Here is a 12,907-nt window from a genome sequence, read left to right as displayed (position 1 = left end):
AAATCAGAACCTCTTTGCATTTTGAAGTCAAAGAAAGAGGGCCTGCTGCTCTTGCCAAGCTCCCATTCATTGCAACAGGCAAATGCACAGGAAGTTGTCCACCCCCACCTCCAAATTTAGTCAGAAAAGCTTAATCCTGGGTGCATTGACTGAAGGGTAAGACTTGTCCACCAAAAGAATTTACTTTCCTAATAAGCACATTTAAAGTTCAGGGTGTTTCCTGGTTTCCAATGGATTTAGGTAAAGGTAAAGGTAAAGGTACCCCTGCCCGTACGGGCCAGTCATGTCCGACTCTAGGGTTGTGCGCTCATCTCACTTAAGAGGCCGGGAGCCAGCGTTGTCCGAAGACATTTCCGGGTCACGTGGCCAGCGTGACGAAGCTGCTCTGGTGAGCCAGCACCAGCGCAGCGCACGGAAACGCCATTTACCTTCCCGGTATAAAGCGGTACCTATTTATCTACTTGCACTTAGGGGTGCTTTCGAACTGCTAGGTGGGCAGGAGCTGGGACCGAACGACGGGAGCTCACCCCACTGCGGGGATTGGAACTGCCGACCATACGATCGGCAAGTCCTAGGCACTGAGGTTTTACTCACAGCGCCACCCGCGTCCCTACTCCAAGGGATTTAAGCACACAGCAAATCCCCAGATGTTGAGCACATCCTCTTTTGACACTTATGTACTGCTTCATGCTGCTGAAGGTTGGCTGTATCTAAGCTACTTGGCTACCTGGCTCTCCTGTCAGCTGGAAGAGATGATAGCCAAGTTCGATAAATCCTCTAGCCAAGTTCTAAAAATCCTCTTATGAAAATTACAAAGTGTAAGTCTATGGATTTTGGGGTTTTGCTCTCCCGCTGCCTAAACCCTATGGCTCACAGAAGTAAGGAAGGCTTCTCTGCCTGATGCAGAATTCTAAGAGGCTCCTAGAATGGCATATTTCTGGTACCAACCTTAGTTGGTTCAATACCCCCTTTCTGCCTGTTTTGTTATAGCCTAAAACACAATAAAAAATAAAAAATAAATTTAGCGAAAAGATGAGTCATTCATCAGGCTAGTGAATTAATACGATGCTGAGGCACATTCCCACGAACATATTAAACATCATCATCACTATGGTCATTAAAACTTTGGTGCTGACATCAAAGACAAATAAAAACAGAGCTGTTAATAAGTAGCTATCTGCTGTCTTGCTTCCCTTTTAGCAAAAGCTGCATTCACACGGTCAGAAAACATCTTCGCGAAACTATAGTTGATGCGTGAAAGGAATTCCATGTAGCCAAACTATTTCAGGCTATCAGCAGGCAGAGGCCCTGTTCTCTTCTAGTGCAACATTGAAGATGAATGGGAGAATTGCTTCTCCAAGGCTTCTGGCGTTGTAACTGGGCTGCGAGAGGGGGGGTGTTTTATTCCGTTCTATATAAAATGTCAACACTTATTTTATTTTTAAAAAAATCGTTAGCGGGTAAGGAACAGTCAGAAACAAGCGAGCAGACGAACGCGCAAATATGACCCTCGTTTTATCCATTGGAAAAGTAAGATCCACACCTTGCGTCCCCAAGTTAACCTTAAACAAAAACGGAAACACTCAAATCTTGCTGAAAGTGCGGTTCCTAATTTTGGGAAAGGAAGGTGGGAAAACGGCTGTCCCTGAGATATAGTAGTCTTGATGAACTAGGCATTCAAGGAGACAGGCACACTTCGGGCAGCTCCTGGTCTTGGGCGAGGTCCTATCACATAACGGAGAGAGGAAGAGTGAGGGCTACCCTTCGGACTCACACCTCTCCACTCTCCAGTTCTTAGTATCTCTGCTAGGGGGTGCGGGAAGAAAGGAAAAATACATAGCTGGCGATGGGTTCCTCTGCATTGCCAAGGAAGGAGGAGTGTGAGAGTTGCGGTCCTGCTCCGTGGATGTTTCAGGCAGCAAAGGAACACGCGTGTACCTGTCGTGCAGGGTTCGTCAGAGCAAGCTGGCGCGGGGAAAGCTGCAAATCTGCCTCAGTCAATAACTCTTGATGGTACGAGCCCATAAACGATTCTGCGTAGATAGCACAGCTCCCGAGGGCGCCAACTTGAATAAAATATAGGGGGCGGGGGCAGGTAAGCCCCGCCCCGCATAATCGATCACATGACGCAGTGTACGCACACTATTTGAATGGCCCATCAACTTGGGGGAGGCACAAATATTTTATGGGGGGGTCAGAAGACCCCCGCCCGCCAGGAGTTGGCTCCTATGATCCCTCCCCACCAGAAAAAAAAATAATACCCAAGGAGAGAAAGTATATGCGTGCGTTATTTGGAAGCTGATCTGTAGGTGTGTTTCTGAACAGGCGGTTCTTGTTTGTGTGCACCTACAATCGAGGCGTCCGTGTGCACAGATGCCCGCGCTTAGGAATACACGTGCCTGCGCGGTGGCTTCTTCCATGGACGTGTGATGTGCTTGCGCGTGACGATCGAGGCTTAAGGCAGCCTGCGCATTGGCCTGGCGTTTCTGTTCAAGGAGGAGCTATTTCCTTAAAGGGGGGCCTATGAGTGGGGAGGATATTCCACTGCGGGTGGGGGTGGGAGGACCTCGCGTGTCTCCCCCTTCAAGAGGACACGGAACTGGGCGAAGCGTCGGGCGTGGAGGACCTGCTGGATCTGTCCGAGGCTGCCTCGCTGGCTTCCTTGGCCGAGCCGCTGAGGGCGGCGGGGGCTCCGGCCAGACCCTCCTTCTCCCTCTTCTTCTGCTTCATCCTTCTGTTTTGGAACCAGATCTTCACCTGGGTCTCGTTGAGCTCCAGGGTGGCCGCGATCTCCACCCGCCTGGCTCGGGTCAGGTACTTGCTGAAGTGGAATTCCTTTTCCAGCTCCGTCAGCTGCTTGGTGGTGAAGTTGGTCCGGATGGTGCTGGCGTGGACGGCCAAACCGTAGTCGGACACGGTCGCTGTTCAGAGACGAGCCACAAGGCCAAAGCAAGAGGGGGGTGGGAGGAAGCAAGGAAGCCACGCGTTAGAATTGAAGCCCCCTCGGGTCTAAAATCAGAAGCACATACACGCCCACCCACGGGGGAGCTTTGGATTATTCCTCCGTTTCCACACCACCTGCAGGGTCTGTGGGAACAGGTTATCAAGCAGTCAGGAATATGTGCACTCTGCAGATGCTCAAAGGCAGGCTTTTCCTCAGGAACATTCTAGGAGTATGGCCACTGAGGGTCCTTTTTACTCCTGGTGTGAGGGCTCCTACTCTTTCACCCCAATCTAGGATCGTAGAAGATTGTGTTGTGACAATTGGGGCCCACGATGACACTTTTGCATTATTCGCCGTTGCCCTTTAAAACAACTTTACCGGCTCCCCCCACCTTTAACCGTTTCTGTTTATTTACTTCTTTTTTGTACACCGCCTTTCATCCACAACTGCTCCCAAGGCGGCTTACAGGAGAAACACATCAAATCAGTTCGCCGCTGTTTGTATATTATTAATGGAATATTCGTTCTCCTATACTGCCCTTCTCCTGCAAGAGCCTATGGCGGCTAACAATATTATTGCTTATTATCATTTGTAGTTTTAAGGCATCTTAGTTTTAATAGTTTTATCTTGATACTAATACCATGCCATCCGTTCTCCTGCCAAAATTGCAATTCCAAGGCTCGAGAAAGAAGGCCGAAAGAAGTGCAGGCTACTCGCACAAGTACCAAAAGCGCACACTAACCTTTTGCGCAAACCCTACACACACACCATTCTCATAATGGTTCAAAGGCACCGAATGTTGAGTCGGAAAAAAACCGACAACTGGAGTGGAGAGGCTGGAACAAGACAGGAGGACAGAGAAACGCAGAGAGAGATAAAGGGCAGAAAGAACCATCTCATTGTCTAGATAGGTCACTTCCTGGTTCACACAGAGAAGCTATTTTTCAATGTCTCCAGGAAGGTGGGGAACTCTGCCCGTAGGCATTAGTGGAGAATATAATTTAATTTTTTAAAATTACACTCCCCCCCAAAAAAAAAACCCTAAACGGAGAGAAAAGCCTCAAAAAGAGCCAAATGAGTGGGATACTGGCTTTGGGAGATAAGGAAGGACAACGAAGGAAAGAGAGCGGAAAAGAATGACTGGAACTCTGAACAAGAAGCATTTCGTGGTGCAACATTTTGTTGCAGGGACCCACTTGCAAGTTTTAGGTTACAAGTGTGTGCATTGCCTTGGGTACCGAGCGGCAAACAGGTAATTCGCCCACTGGATTTATTTCGGATAAACGTATCAACCGAACTACTGCTTCACGTGGTCCGTAAAGTTAAACAGGATCCGGGGCTAAACTCTGGTGAACTCAGCTGTTAGCTCTGACCCAGCCTGATAAGAAAACTCTCCCAATAAACATTCCAGCCAATGCTTAATTGCTAGGAAAAGACACGCCGGGAAATTGTGACACCATCCTCTACATCCCGGGTGTGAGAAGACTCTCTGTGGTTAGTGACGAGGGGGGTATACTCTGCACCTGCTCAGGGGCACTCTCTACGCTTCTAACTGCACTGCTCCAGGGCTGAGGCTAAGCGTCAGAAACAGATGCTCGGGCTGATTCTGAAGTCCTGTACCGGGTATCTTTATCCGTCCCTCTGTCCATTCATCGCCTCTACGCCGGTCCTGCTTCCCAGTCCCCCAAACGGACTGGTCTTTTCCTTAATTTCATTTTTTCCCCTACTGTTGCTTGCAAATTCCTCTGATTTCCCCCAGTCAGATCTACTGGGGTCGTTCTTACATGGCTAAGATTTGTTATTTTCTTTTTAAACCAGCTGAATAAACTGAAAGATAACAAAATTAAAAAAAAATCCTTCCAGTAGCACCTTAGAGACCAACTAAGTTTGTTATTGGTATGAGCTTTCGTGTGCATGCACACTTCTTCAGATACTTCTTCATATACTTTTCGCGTGCATGCACACTAAAGCTCATACCAATAACAAACTTAGTTGGCCTCTAAGGTGCTACTGGAAGGATTTTTTTTATTTTGCTTCGACTGCGGCAGACCAACACGGCTTCCTACCTGTAACTTGACAGATAACAAACAGCGAGGAACTTTGGGGGCAATTCAGGCGACATTCTCCTGCGTGAGCGCCATTCGTTTGGAATGGTTGCTGCCCACAGACGTCCAGGAGTACTCCTCCAAGAGAAGGCGCCTCCCTACCCTCCAAGGAATTAAAGACTCCAAAGCAACCCTAAAGGGAATTGTGCGAAGCTCGGCCACCCCAGCCTCAGAGGATGCTGCCCTGCAGAAAAGCCCAGCGCCGGGCTGAGTCTTCCATAGGAAAGGCCAGGACTGCTGTAGCTGGTACTATGCCTCACATGCACCCAATGGACACTTCCCAGTTCCTACATTTAGAGGGGATGGGTCTCGCGGGGTTTGCGCGTGCCCTGACTGACTACAGCAGTAGGAAAGTTGTCTTCAGGATGCCATGCCCACCACTAGACTCCTCTACCCTTGTGGGTGAATGGTGTGAGGCAGTCCTGATTTTCACTGGCAGAGGCTTGGTGGAGCAGCGTTTAGCAGTACAGTGGCGTAGCGTGGGGGGTGCAGGGGGGGGCGGTCGCACCGGGCGCAACATCTGGGGGTTAGGGGGCGCAAATCCACGGGTTAGGGGGCGCAAATTACTTGCCTTGCCCCGGGTGCTGACAACCCACGCTACGCCACTGTAGCAGTAACCCGGTTGCTGATGCTGCAGCGGCCAATTGCAGGTGTGAAGAAGCAGCCACAGGACCACCATTCTCGACTCGGCTCAGACATGCCTTTATAACACGCGCGTGGGGGAGGGGGAAACACCGATTCTCTTCTCGTGGGCATGGACCGCAGAGTGAAAGTGCCGCGGAATGTTAGAAGAGCTCGTTGCGCGAGTGTGCATGTGTGCCTCTATATGCTGGGTTAAACCCCAACCAAATGAAGTGGTGTCACGTTTTCTGAGTGCTGTGAGCAGCCCTGAGAGGCAATGTCCGTCTGAAAAGCGGCATAAACATATCACATAATGAATGAAACAAGCCTGCCTGCCCCATAACCAGATGGGGAGGTGATCCCTGGGAAGGAAAGTAGATCCCCTCCTTTTCTGCACTAGATCCCATTCTGCAGCTTGAACCCCCGTCTGCCTCTCAGGGCCTAAAGCTAACGCTGGCCTTCTCTCTCGCCTCGGGCAACTTTGGAAACAGAGGCAGATTGTACCATAGGTTTCCTTTCCACCCACGCCCTCTGTTCTACACACTCACTTAACCCATTATGGGTTTTGCGTTCTGGCCAGAGATGGGAAAGTTGGTGATGGCAGGGCCTAAGAATATTGTTTTTCTGGACCAGATCCTGCCTCCATGTGACTCCACAAGTCACGTGCTCTTGGGATGCTCTGGAGTAAGGCATGATGGAGACAACCACCACCTTCCAGTGGAGGGGGGGAATATGGAAACCAGCCTCTGCTAGCCTCCCCTCGTCTTGTAAAAGGGAACCGAGGGGACTTTACCTGTTTTAGGAGGGTTCCTTTTCACTTTCATCCATTCAAAGGTCTGGGTGGTGGCCGTGCCGGTGGTGGCAGCCATGGGGCATGGCTGGGCCGAGCAAGCCCGCGGGTCTTTGTTCTCCTGTAAGGGCGGGGAAAGGTTGCCAAAAGCCCCTTGCAAATATCCACCCTGCTCAGGCCCATAGAGGTGTGGCTGGAACTGGCCCGGGGTGGCACAGAAACCGTCAGGTAAGCTTCCGAGGCTGGAAGAAGAGGAAGACGAGGAAGAAGGAGCCACGCTGGCCGGGTAGGCCGAGGGCTGGAAGTAGCCTCCATCCGTCTCCTGGGGACCGAGGAAGAACTGCTGGTTGGCGAAGCTTGGGCTGCAGTTGGGGGCTGCCGAATATCCTGTACCCGATGGCTGGGATGACCCCGCGAAGGAGATGCCAAGGCCAGTAGGGTTGGGAGGAAGAGGAGGAGGGTAGCTGGAGTTCTGCTGCTGCTGGTGGTGGTGCTGGTGGTGTTGGTGGGCGTTGAGCCCAGCAGCGCCCACCCCCGTCGTCCCGAAGCGTCCCTCTTGATGATAGCTGTCACAGGAAGGAGAGGTACCTGAGCAAGATGGGAAGGAAGTTGTCCCTTGGTCGAGATGCTGGTAGTCCTTGGGCGCGTAGGCGCTCGTCCCACGGTTACAAATTGCATAGTCTAAGAAGAAGTTCATTCTAGGTATTGTTCCTTTGCCAATGATGGAAGAGGGTCAGACTGTTTTACGGGGATCCCTTCTGCCCTACAACCTTTAGATAGTATGTCAAAAGTTAACTAGGAAAAAGAGAGAGGGAGAGAGGGGGAGAGAGAGAGAGAAGCCTTCCCATCTACGGATCTCCAGCCCTGGAGCCCCCCATACCCCCACCCCTCCTTCCCAAAGCCTTCAGGGTGGGGGTGGGGTGGGGTGGGATGGAAAGGTGGGGGTGGGGTGAGGGTGGAAGAGGGGGTCTGGACCACGTGGTCGCCATCAAGCCCAATGAACAAATGCCTCCTGAAGTTTGTCAGATATCTACCATCATCCATCAAGTCCTTGACATTTGCATGACAAAGGAACTTCAATCAAACTTTTCCCCATCGATCTGATTAACAACACGGATACGTCAAAAGGTCCCCCCACCCTCCTCAAAGACTTCGGAAGAGAAGGGAGGGGGGGCAAGGAAGTGACAGAAAGGGGTTGGGGATAGGAAGGGGGGAAAGTTAGGACTATTCAAGTTCTGTTCTATGAGTTAAAAAGACACACACACCTTCCAGTTCATAAGACGGTAAAAATAATTAGAACTTTTCTTCCTAGCTGGGGGGAGAGAGCGCGCGCTTTACCCCCCATATCAGCTACAATAGGCTCACGTATCCCGTAAAACAGGGGGGGGGGATGGGGAGAGGTAGGGAAGGCTTCTTTATGAAGGAAAATGTTCTTTTTCCTCATTTAAAAAAAATTAATCACCCAAAAGATACTTAAACGTTTATGGAGTTTGCTTAAAGTGCTTTTTGCTTTCCCTTAAAAAACAACAACACAAACTAAATCCAAATAGCTCTGCGTTGCACATCGCCTTTGTGTCTGGAAGCAGTGTGCTAAAGAGCAATTTAATTCAATCAACATTCTAATGAGTTGTGAAATAAAGTTAGAAACACAATTGTGTTTTGTTGGAGGGGGGAAAACGCAAATGAAATTGAAATTCGATCTACCCTATCCATCTACCCGTTATTTATGTTATCTGGCTATCCATCCATTTATTCCCATCCTTAGGCCCTCCCCACCCTCCACCCCTCCGCTTTCTACATTTCATAAAAAGCAACTATATTACCAGTTGGGCTTGCTGTCACTGGAGTTTGATTTAGCTACTGTTGCGGGGGTGGGATGTTTTTAATCGCTGCTGCGGATCATTCTTAAAATCGAAACATACAAGCAAACGACTCCCAATAAGACCACTTTACTCCAGCCACACTTTTACTAAGATTGGCAAATTCTAGAACAGAAGAACAGGCAATGTTGAAAGGAGGAGGTTTCTCATGTGATTCAGAGTGCAAACAGCTAAAATAGGCGTTGGGTTCTTGAATGCTTCTTCAGATGGGTTGCTTTCGTTTCGTTTGGAGTAGGGGCTCAGAGTCTCTCTCTTCCTCTCCTCTTTTCCCCCTCCCGAGCAAATGTTGCTGAGAGCCACCAAACTTCGCTGCTCTCCTCCAAAGCCAGCCCTGTAGGTGAACTTTTGGCCTGCTCTAAACCTCTGGTGCTCTCCTCGTGGGCTGAACTACCAGTAAATATCCTGACAAGTAACAAATGACCGTGGGCGTCAGATTGGAGGTTACTCTTGTCTTCAATGTGCTAACAAGTAAATAAATGTTGCTTGCCTGGGCTTCCCATTCTATTAGGCGTGGAGTGGTTTGCAGTCTCTTACTCCTTTGTCAATTTACACATGGCCTAGGGAAAGAGGCAATCCCATGGAAGGGAAAGTTCGTAATCATCCATTTATGGACTCTCGAAAGTAGCCGAATGGTCCTTTAATGACGCATCAGACAGAACCCCGAAGAAGGGAAGCGGGCGACTGAAAGGAGAAGTGTCCACAAAGGCTTTAGGAATTGATAGCAATATCTCGTGCTGAAAGGGTGGGGTGGGGTGAATTATAGAGTCCCCACCCCACCCCCACATTTATGGAGTTGCTCTCGTCAGATCGGAGGAGCTTCAAACGCTGTCTTTATGGGGTATATATTTAATGGATTCCATACTACAGAAAAGGGGAAGGAGGGGTGGGTATGTACAGAATTGCTGGAGTTATATTCGAGAGATTTTGGGAAGATAGAAAAGAAAGGGTGAGTCAAAGAGGAACAAAGACAACTAAGGGCGGATCTACTATGGAACTAATGAAGCTTAAGCTTCGGGACTCCAGAAGCTAATTTAGTCTACATTGCTTAAAATAATTGGGTCCAGTAGACCCAATTTGTATATAACATTTCCTTAATTTTCACCCTCCTTCCCATAACTCAAAAACTATAAGGCACAGGATTTTTTTTTAATTCACACCAGTGACTTTGACATGTGATGTAACCCAGTACAGACAGCAATTTCATTCAAAATCTGAGAAGTAGTAGTTAATTTTTGTAAAAACGTTGTGGTGATCTGTCATGGAACAACTCCACTGAAGAAGATAACAGTGGTTACCCAGACCTTGCTGCTGGCTGTGAAAACTGTCATGGGGCCCCCATGACAGTTCAAGCTTCAGGACCCCAAAGGTGGAGGTCCGCCACTGAAGCCAAGAAATAAAAAGGAAAGAGGACAAAATAATAAATAAATAAAAACGACTTAAAAGAAGGAAGGGAAAGTGATGTTGTTTGCAAATACACACACACAAGTACTTAACACTTACATTAAATTATTAAGGCTATAATCCCAATCCCACTTGGAATAAACCCCATTGAATTCAATTGTTGTTGATACTTTCTGAGTAGACATGACTAGTTTTGCAACACTTAGCCGGCTGTAACCCTATAATTGCCATCCTGTTCACCCGACTGGAAGCCAGAGCCCATTTTGGCATCTTGAGGACTAGGACTGTTTGACACGTGTTTCCCGCATCCACGTTTTATTTTTTTTAGATGGACGCCTTTACAAAACCTTGAAACCATGATGACCCTTTGAGTCAGTGATATACGCCACGCTCTCATCAAACTTTGGAGGCCTGCGATCCTAACCTGTGAATCCCGGCAGGTGCTGGACTCTCTCCCTAGGTTAGGTCTGCGGGGTCATCAGAATGCGATTACTTGGGTGTTCTTACATGACATTCTACGGGCTGAACTTTCTCCCGAAGAAATTACTATGGTGACCCAGTTTTGTGTGTGTGTGTGTGTGTGTGTGTGTAACTACCGGTAATAGAGTTTTTTAAAAACTTTTTTAAAAAAAACCCCAAAAGCCATTCCTTCCTTGGAAAGTATGGCTAACTTCAGGTCTCAGCTTGTCATTTTCTTACTTCCGGTGTTCGGCTTGTTAAATGCGGGTTTAATTTGCCTGGTTAAGAGACATCAAATTGTGGTCACGGAAAGATTACTAAATAACTCTTCCGGCTTAAAGCCCAAATAAAACCCCGAGGCCATTTATCAAGTCCTATCAGTGCTTCTGAATTTGAGGGTATGGCGGAGAAAGGGAGAGCCAAAAGTGTTATAGGTATCCTGTCTTCGGAAATATTCGCCTATTGGGTTTTTGTTTTGTTTTAGCAACTGTGGGAGAGACAGGTCCAGGATTATGGTGACGCGCACGATGACGATTACTAATACAGTGGTACCTCGGGTTACATACGCTTCAGGTTACAGACTCCGCTAACCCAGAAATAGTACCTCGGGTTAAGAACTTTGCTTCAGGATGAGAACAGAAATCGCGAGGTGGCAGCAGGAGGCCCCATTAGCTAAAGTGGTGCTTCAGGTTAAGAACAGTTTCAGGTTAAGAATGGACCTCCGGAACGAATTAAGTAATTAACCCGAGGTACCACTGTAATACTAATAATGTGTTTTTTTTAAGCTACCAGGAGTATGGGGCTGAAAAATTCTTCCAAAAAAAGCAAGGAATAAGAAACTAGAGGGGAAACAAATAGGACACAAATAGGCATCACGTGGTCTAAATAAGCATTAGGGGCATCTATAACAATAATGTCTTTTTTTAAAAAAAGATTAAAACAACCAAGTTTCTTTTCCTGAAAACCTAACCAAAAAACGAGTAGGATACACATGGAAAGAGAAACTGGAGAACTGGAATGAAAGCAAACAGGAGGCAAATATGCATCGTATGATTTAAATAAGCATTCGGAGCGTGGTTCGCTTAATGAAACATCCAAGGAACTTCTCATATGGCATAGCAGCAGCGCGCTATGAAAACCTCAAATCCTCCTATCTCCATGGCCGCGAGCTTCCCTCAACGAGCCCTTCCTCTCTGCTTTAAAATCACAGCTAGCTGGCTTGTTTAAGTTTGCTGTGTCTCCAGCCGCTTACGACTTCCCACCACCGTTTCGTTCCACTTTATTGCTATGGCGAAGGGCTAGCTGTCTGCCTACGGAAAACTCAATAGACCGGCTTGCTGCAAGCCAGTTTAAAAGTGGCTAGATTTAAAACTGCAACAACTAGTTGTTGGGCTTTCCCAGTGTAGATGATACTGCCTGGGGGAAAAGGTGTGTCGAGAAAGGTCTTTCCTTAAGTGCGCTTGGGGGTCCCAACAGGAGGAATGAGCTGCTTGAGGGTCTTCTTCTGCTTCTTTACATTTCCCTTTGGAACTCCACGGCCGCTGGCCATCTGCTCCCGACTGGGAGTGACTTACAGGAGGACGTCTTTCATTCTTATCACACACACACACACACACACACACACACACACACACACACACAGCCCTCCCCGTCCCCATCCTCTGGAGCCTTGCGGCAGATCTGTGCCACAGCAGAGCGAAGGGGAGATGTCTGCTAGCTGCTCCGGCGAAGATATAAAAACAAGGAAGGAGCTCTTCTCCAAAGGCATACATACATCTAATGGGAACCACGGTGAAGTTAACATGCCCATTCCGCGCGCGCACCCGTAACTGGCAAGGACATTCCAGCAAGAAAAATAAAATGCCTATTCTATAGAACCAGGTTCTCAATGTAAAAGAGGGAGGGGAATCTAACAACAACAATAATAATATCTTTATTGTCATTATTATTCAAATTCAAGCCTTTGAATTTTCAGATCTCACTTCTGAAATCCAACGGTGGGAGTGGGGGGGCATTGTACTCTTCAAACAATAAATCAGAAGTTAACTCATTTTAAGACATTCATGCTATCATAGAATTACAGATTCATAGAATTGTAGAGTTGGAAGGGACCCTGAGGATCATCTAGTCCAACCTCCTGCAATGCAGGAAATATGTCCCTCTACTATATCAATCTGCCACATTTGCACTTTGCTACTCCTGTCTTAAGAAAACCACTAAAAGAAGAGAGTAAGAACCTCCACAACCTAGAACAGTGGAAATAAATAAATAAATAAATAAATACTTACTATATAATAATAATAATAATAATTTTTTATTTATATCCCGCCCTCCCCAGCTGAAGCAGGGCTCAGAGCGGCTAACAACAGTAAAAGTAACACAGTTTACATAAAATCACAATCAATTAATTGAAATACATTCTAAAATCAATTCAGAATCAAATTAATGGCAACCATTGGGCTAGAGTTCTATGAGGATTACCAAAGGACAGGGTCAGACTGTGCCTTGGCCGAAGGCCTGGTGGAACACATGTCTTGCAGACCTCCTCCTCCTCCTCCTCCTCCTCCTCCTCCTCCTCCTCCTCCTCCTCCTTCTTCTTCTTGGAAAGCTAGTAGGGAAAATGATTCTGGACAACTGCTAACCACAGATTTCCAGAAGCACAAGTTAAAGCTCGAAGGAAGTACTGTTGAGATGGAGACTATCAACA

General features: G+C 47.7%; 1 protein-coding gene across 1 annotated transcript; it reads right to left on the bottom strand.

Moving 5' to 3' along the window:
- Positions 1–2,062: 2,062 nt before the first annotated feature.
- Positions 2,063–7,352, bottom strand: HOXB1 (homeobox B1). The gene is made up of 2 exons (XM_053361437.1): positions 6,464–7,352; positions 2,063–2,921 (listed from the first exon to the last, which is right to left on the bottom strand). The coding sequence occupies exons 1-2, from the start codon at positions 7,155–7,157 to the stop codon at positions 2,584–2,586; spliced, it is 1,032 nt and encodes a 343-aa protein (XP_053217412.1). The 5' UTR covers positions 7,158–7,352; the 3' UTR covers positions 2,063–2,583.
- Between the last annotated feature and the right edge of the window lie 5,555 nt (positions 7,353–12,907).

The sequence above is a fragment of the Podarcis raffonei genome, chromosome 13, assembly GCF_027172205.1.
Source record: "Podarcis raffonei isolate rPodRaf1 chromosome 13, rPodRaf1.pri, whole genome shotgun sequence".
NCBI lineage: Eukaryota > Metazoa > Chordata > Lepidosauria > Squamata > Lacertidae > Podarcis > Podarcis raffonei.
This window is presented reverse-complemented; position numbering and strand designations above follow the sequence as displayed.

Coding starts and splice junctions, on each gene's coding strand:
- HOXB1 (XM_053361437.1), bottom strand. CDS start 7,157: ATGAACTTCTTCTTAGACTATGCAATTTGTAACCGTGGGACGAGCGCC. Junction 2,922..6,463: donor AAGGAACCCTCCTAAAACAG/GTAAAGTCCCCT, acceptor GTCTCTGAACAG/CGACCGTGTCCGACTACGGT.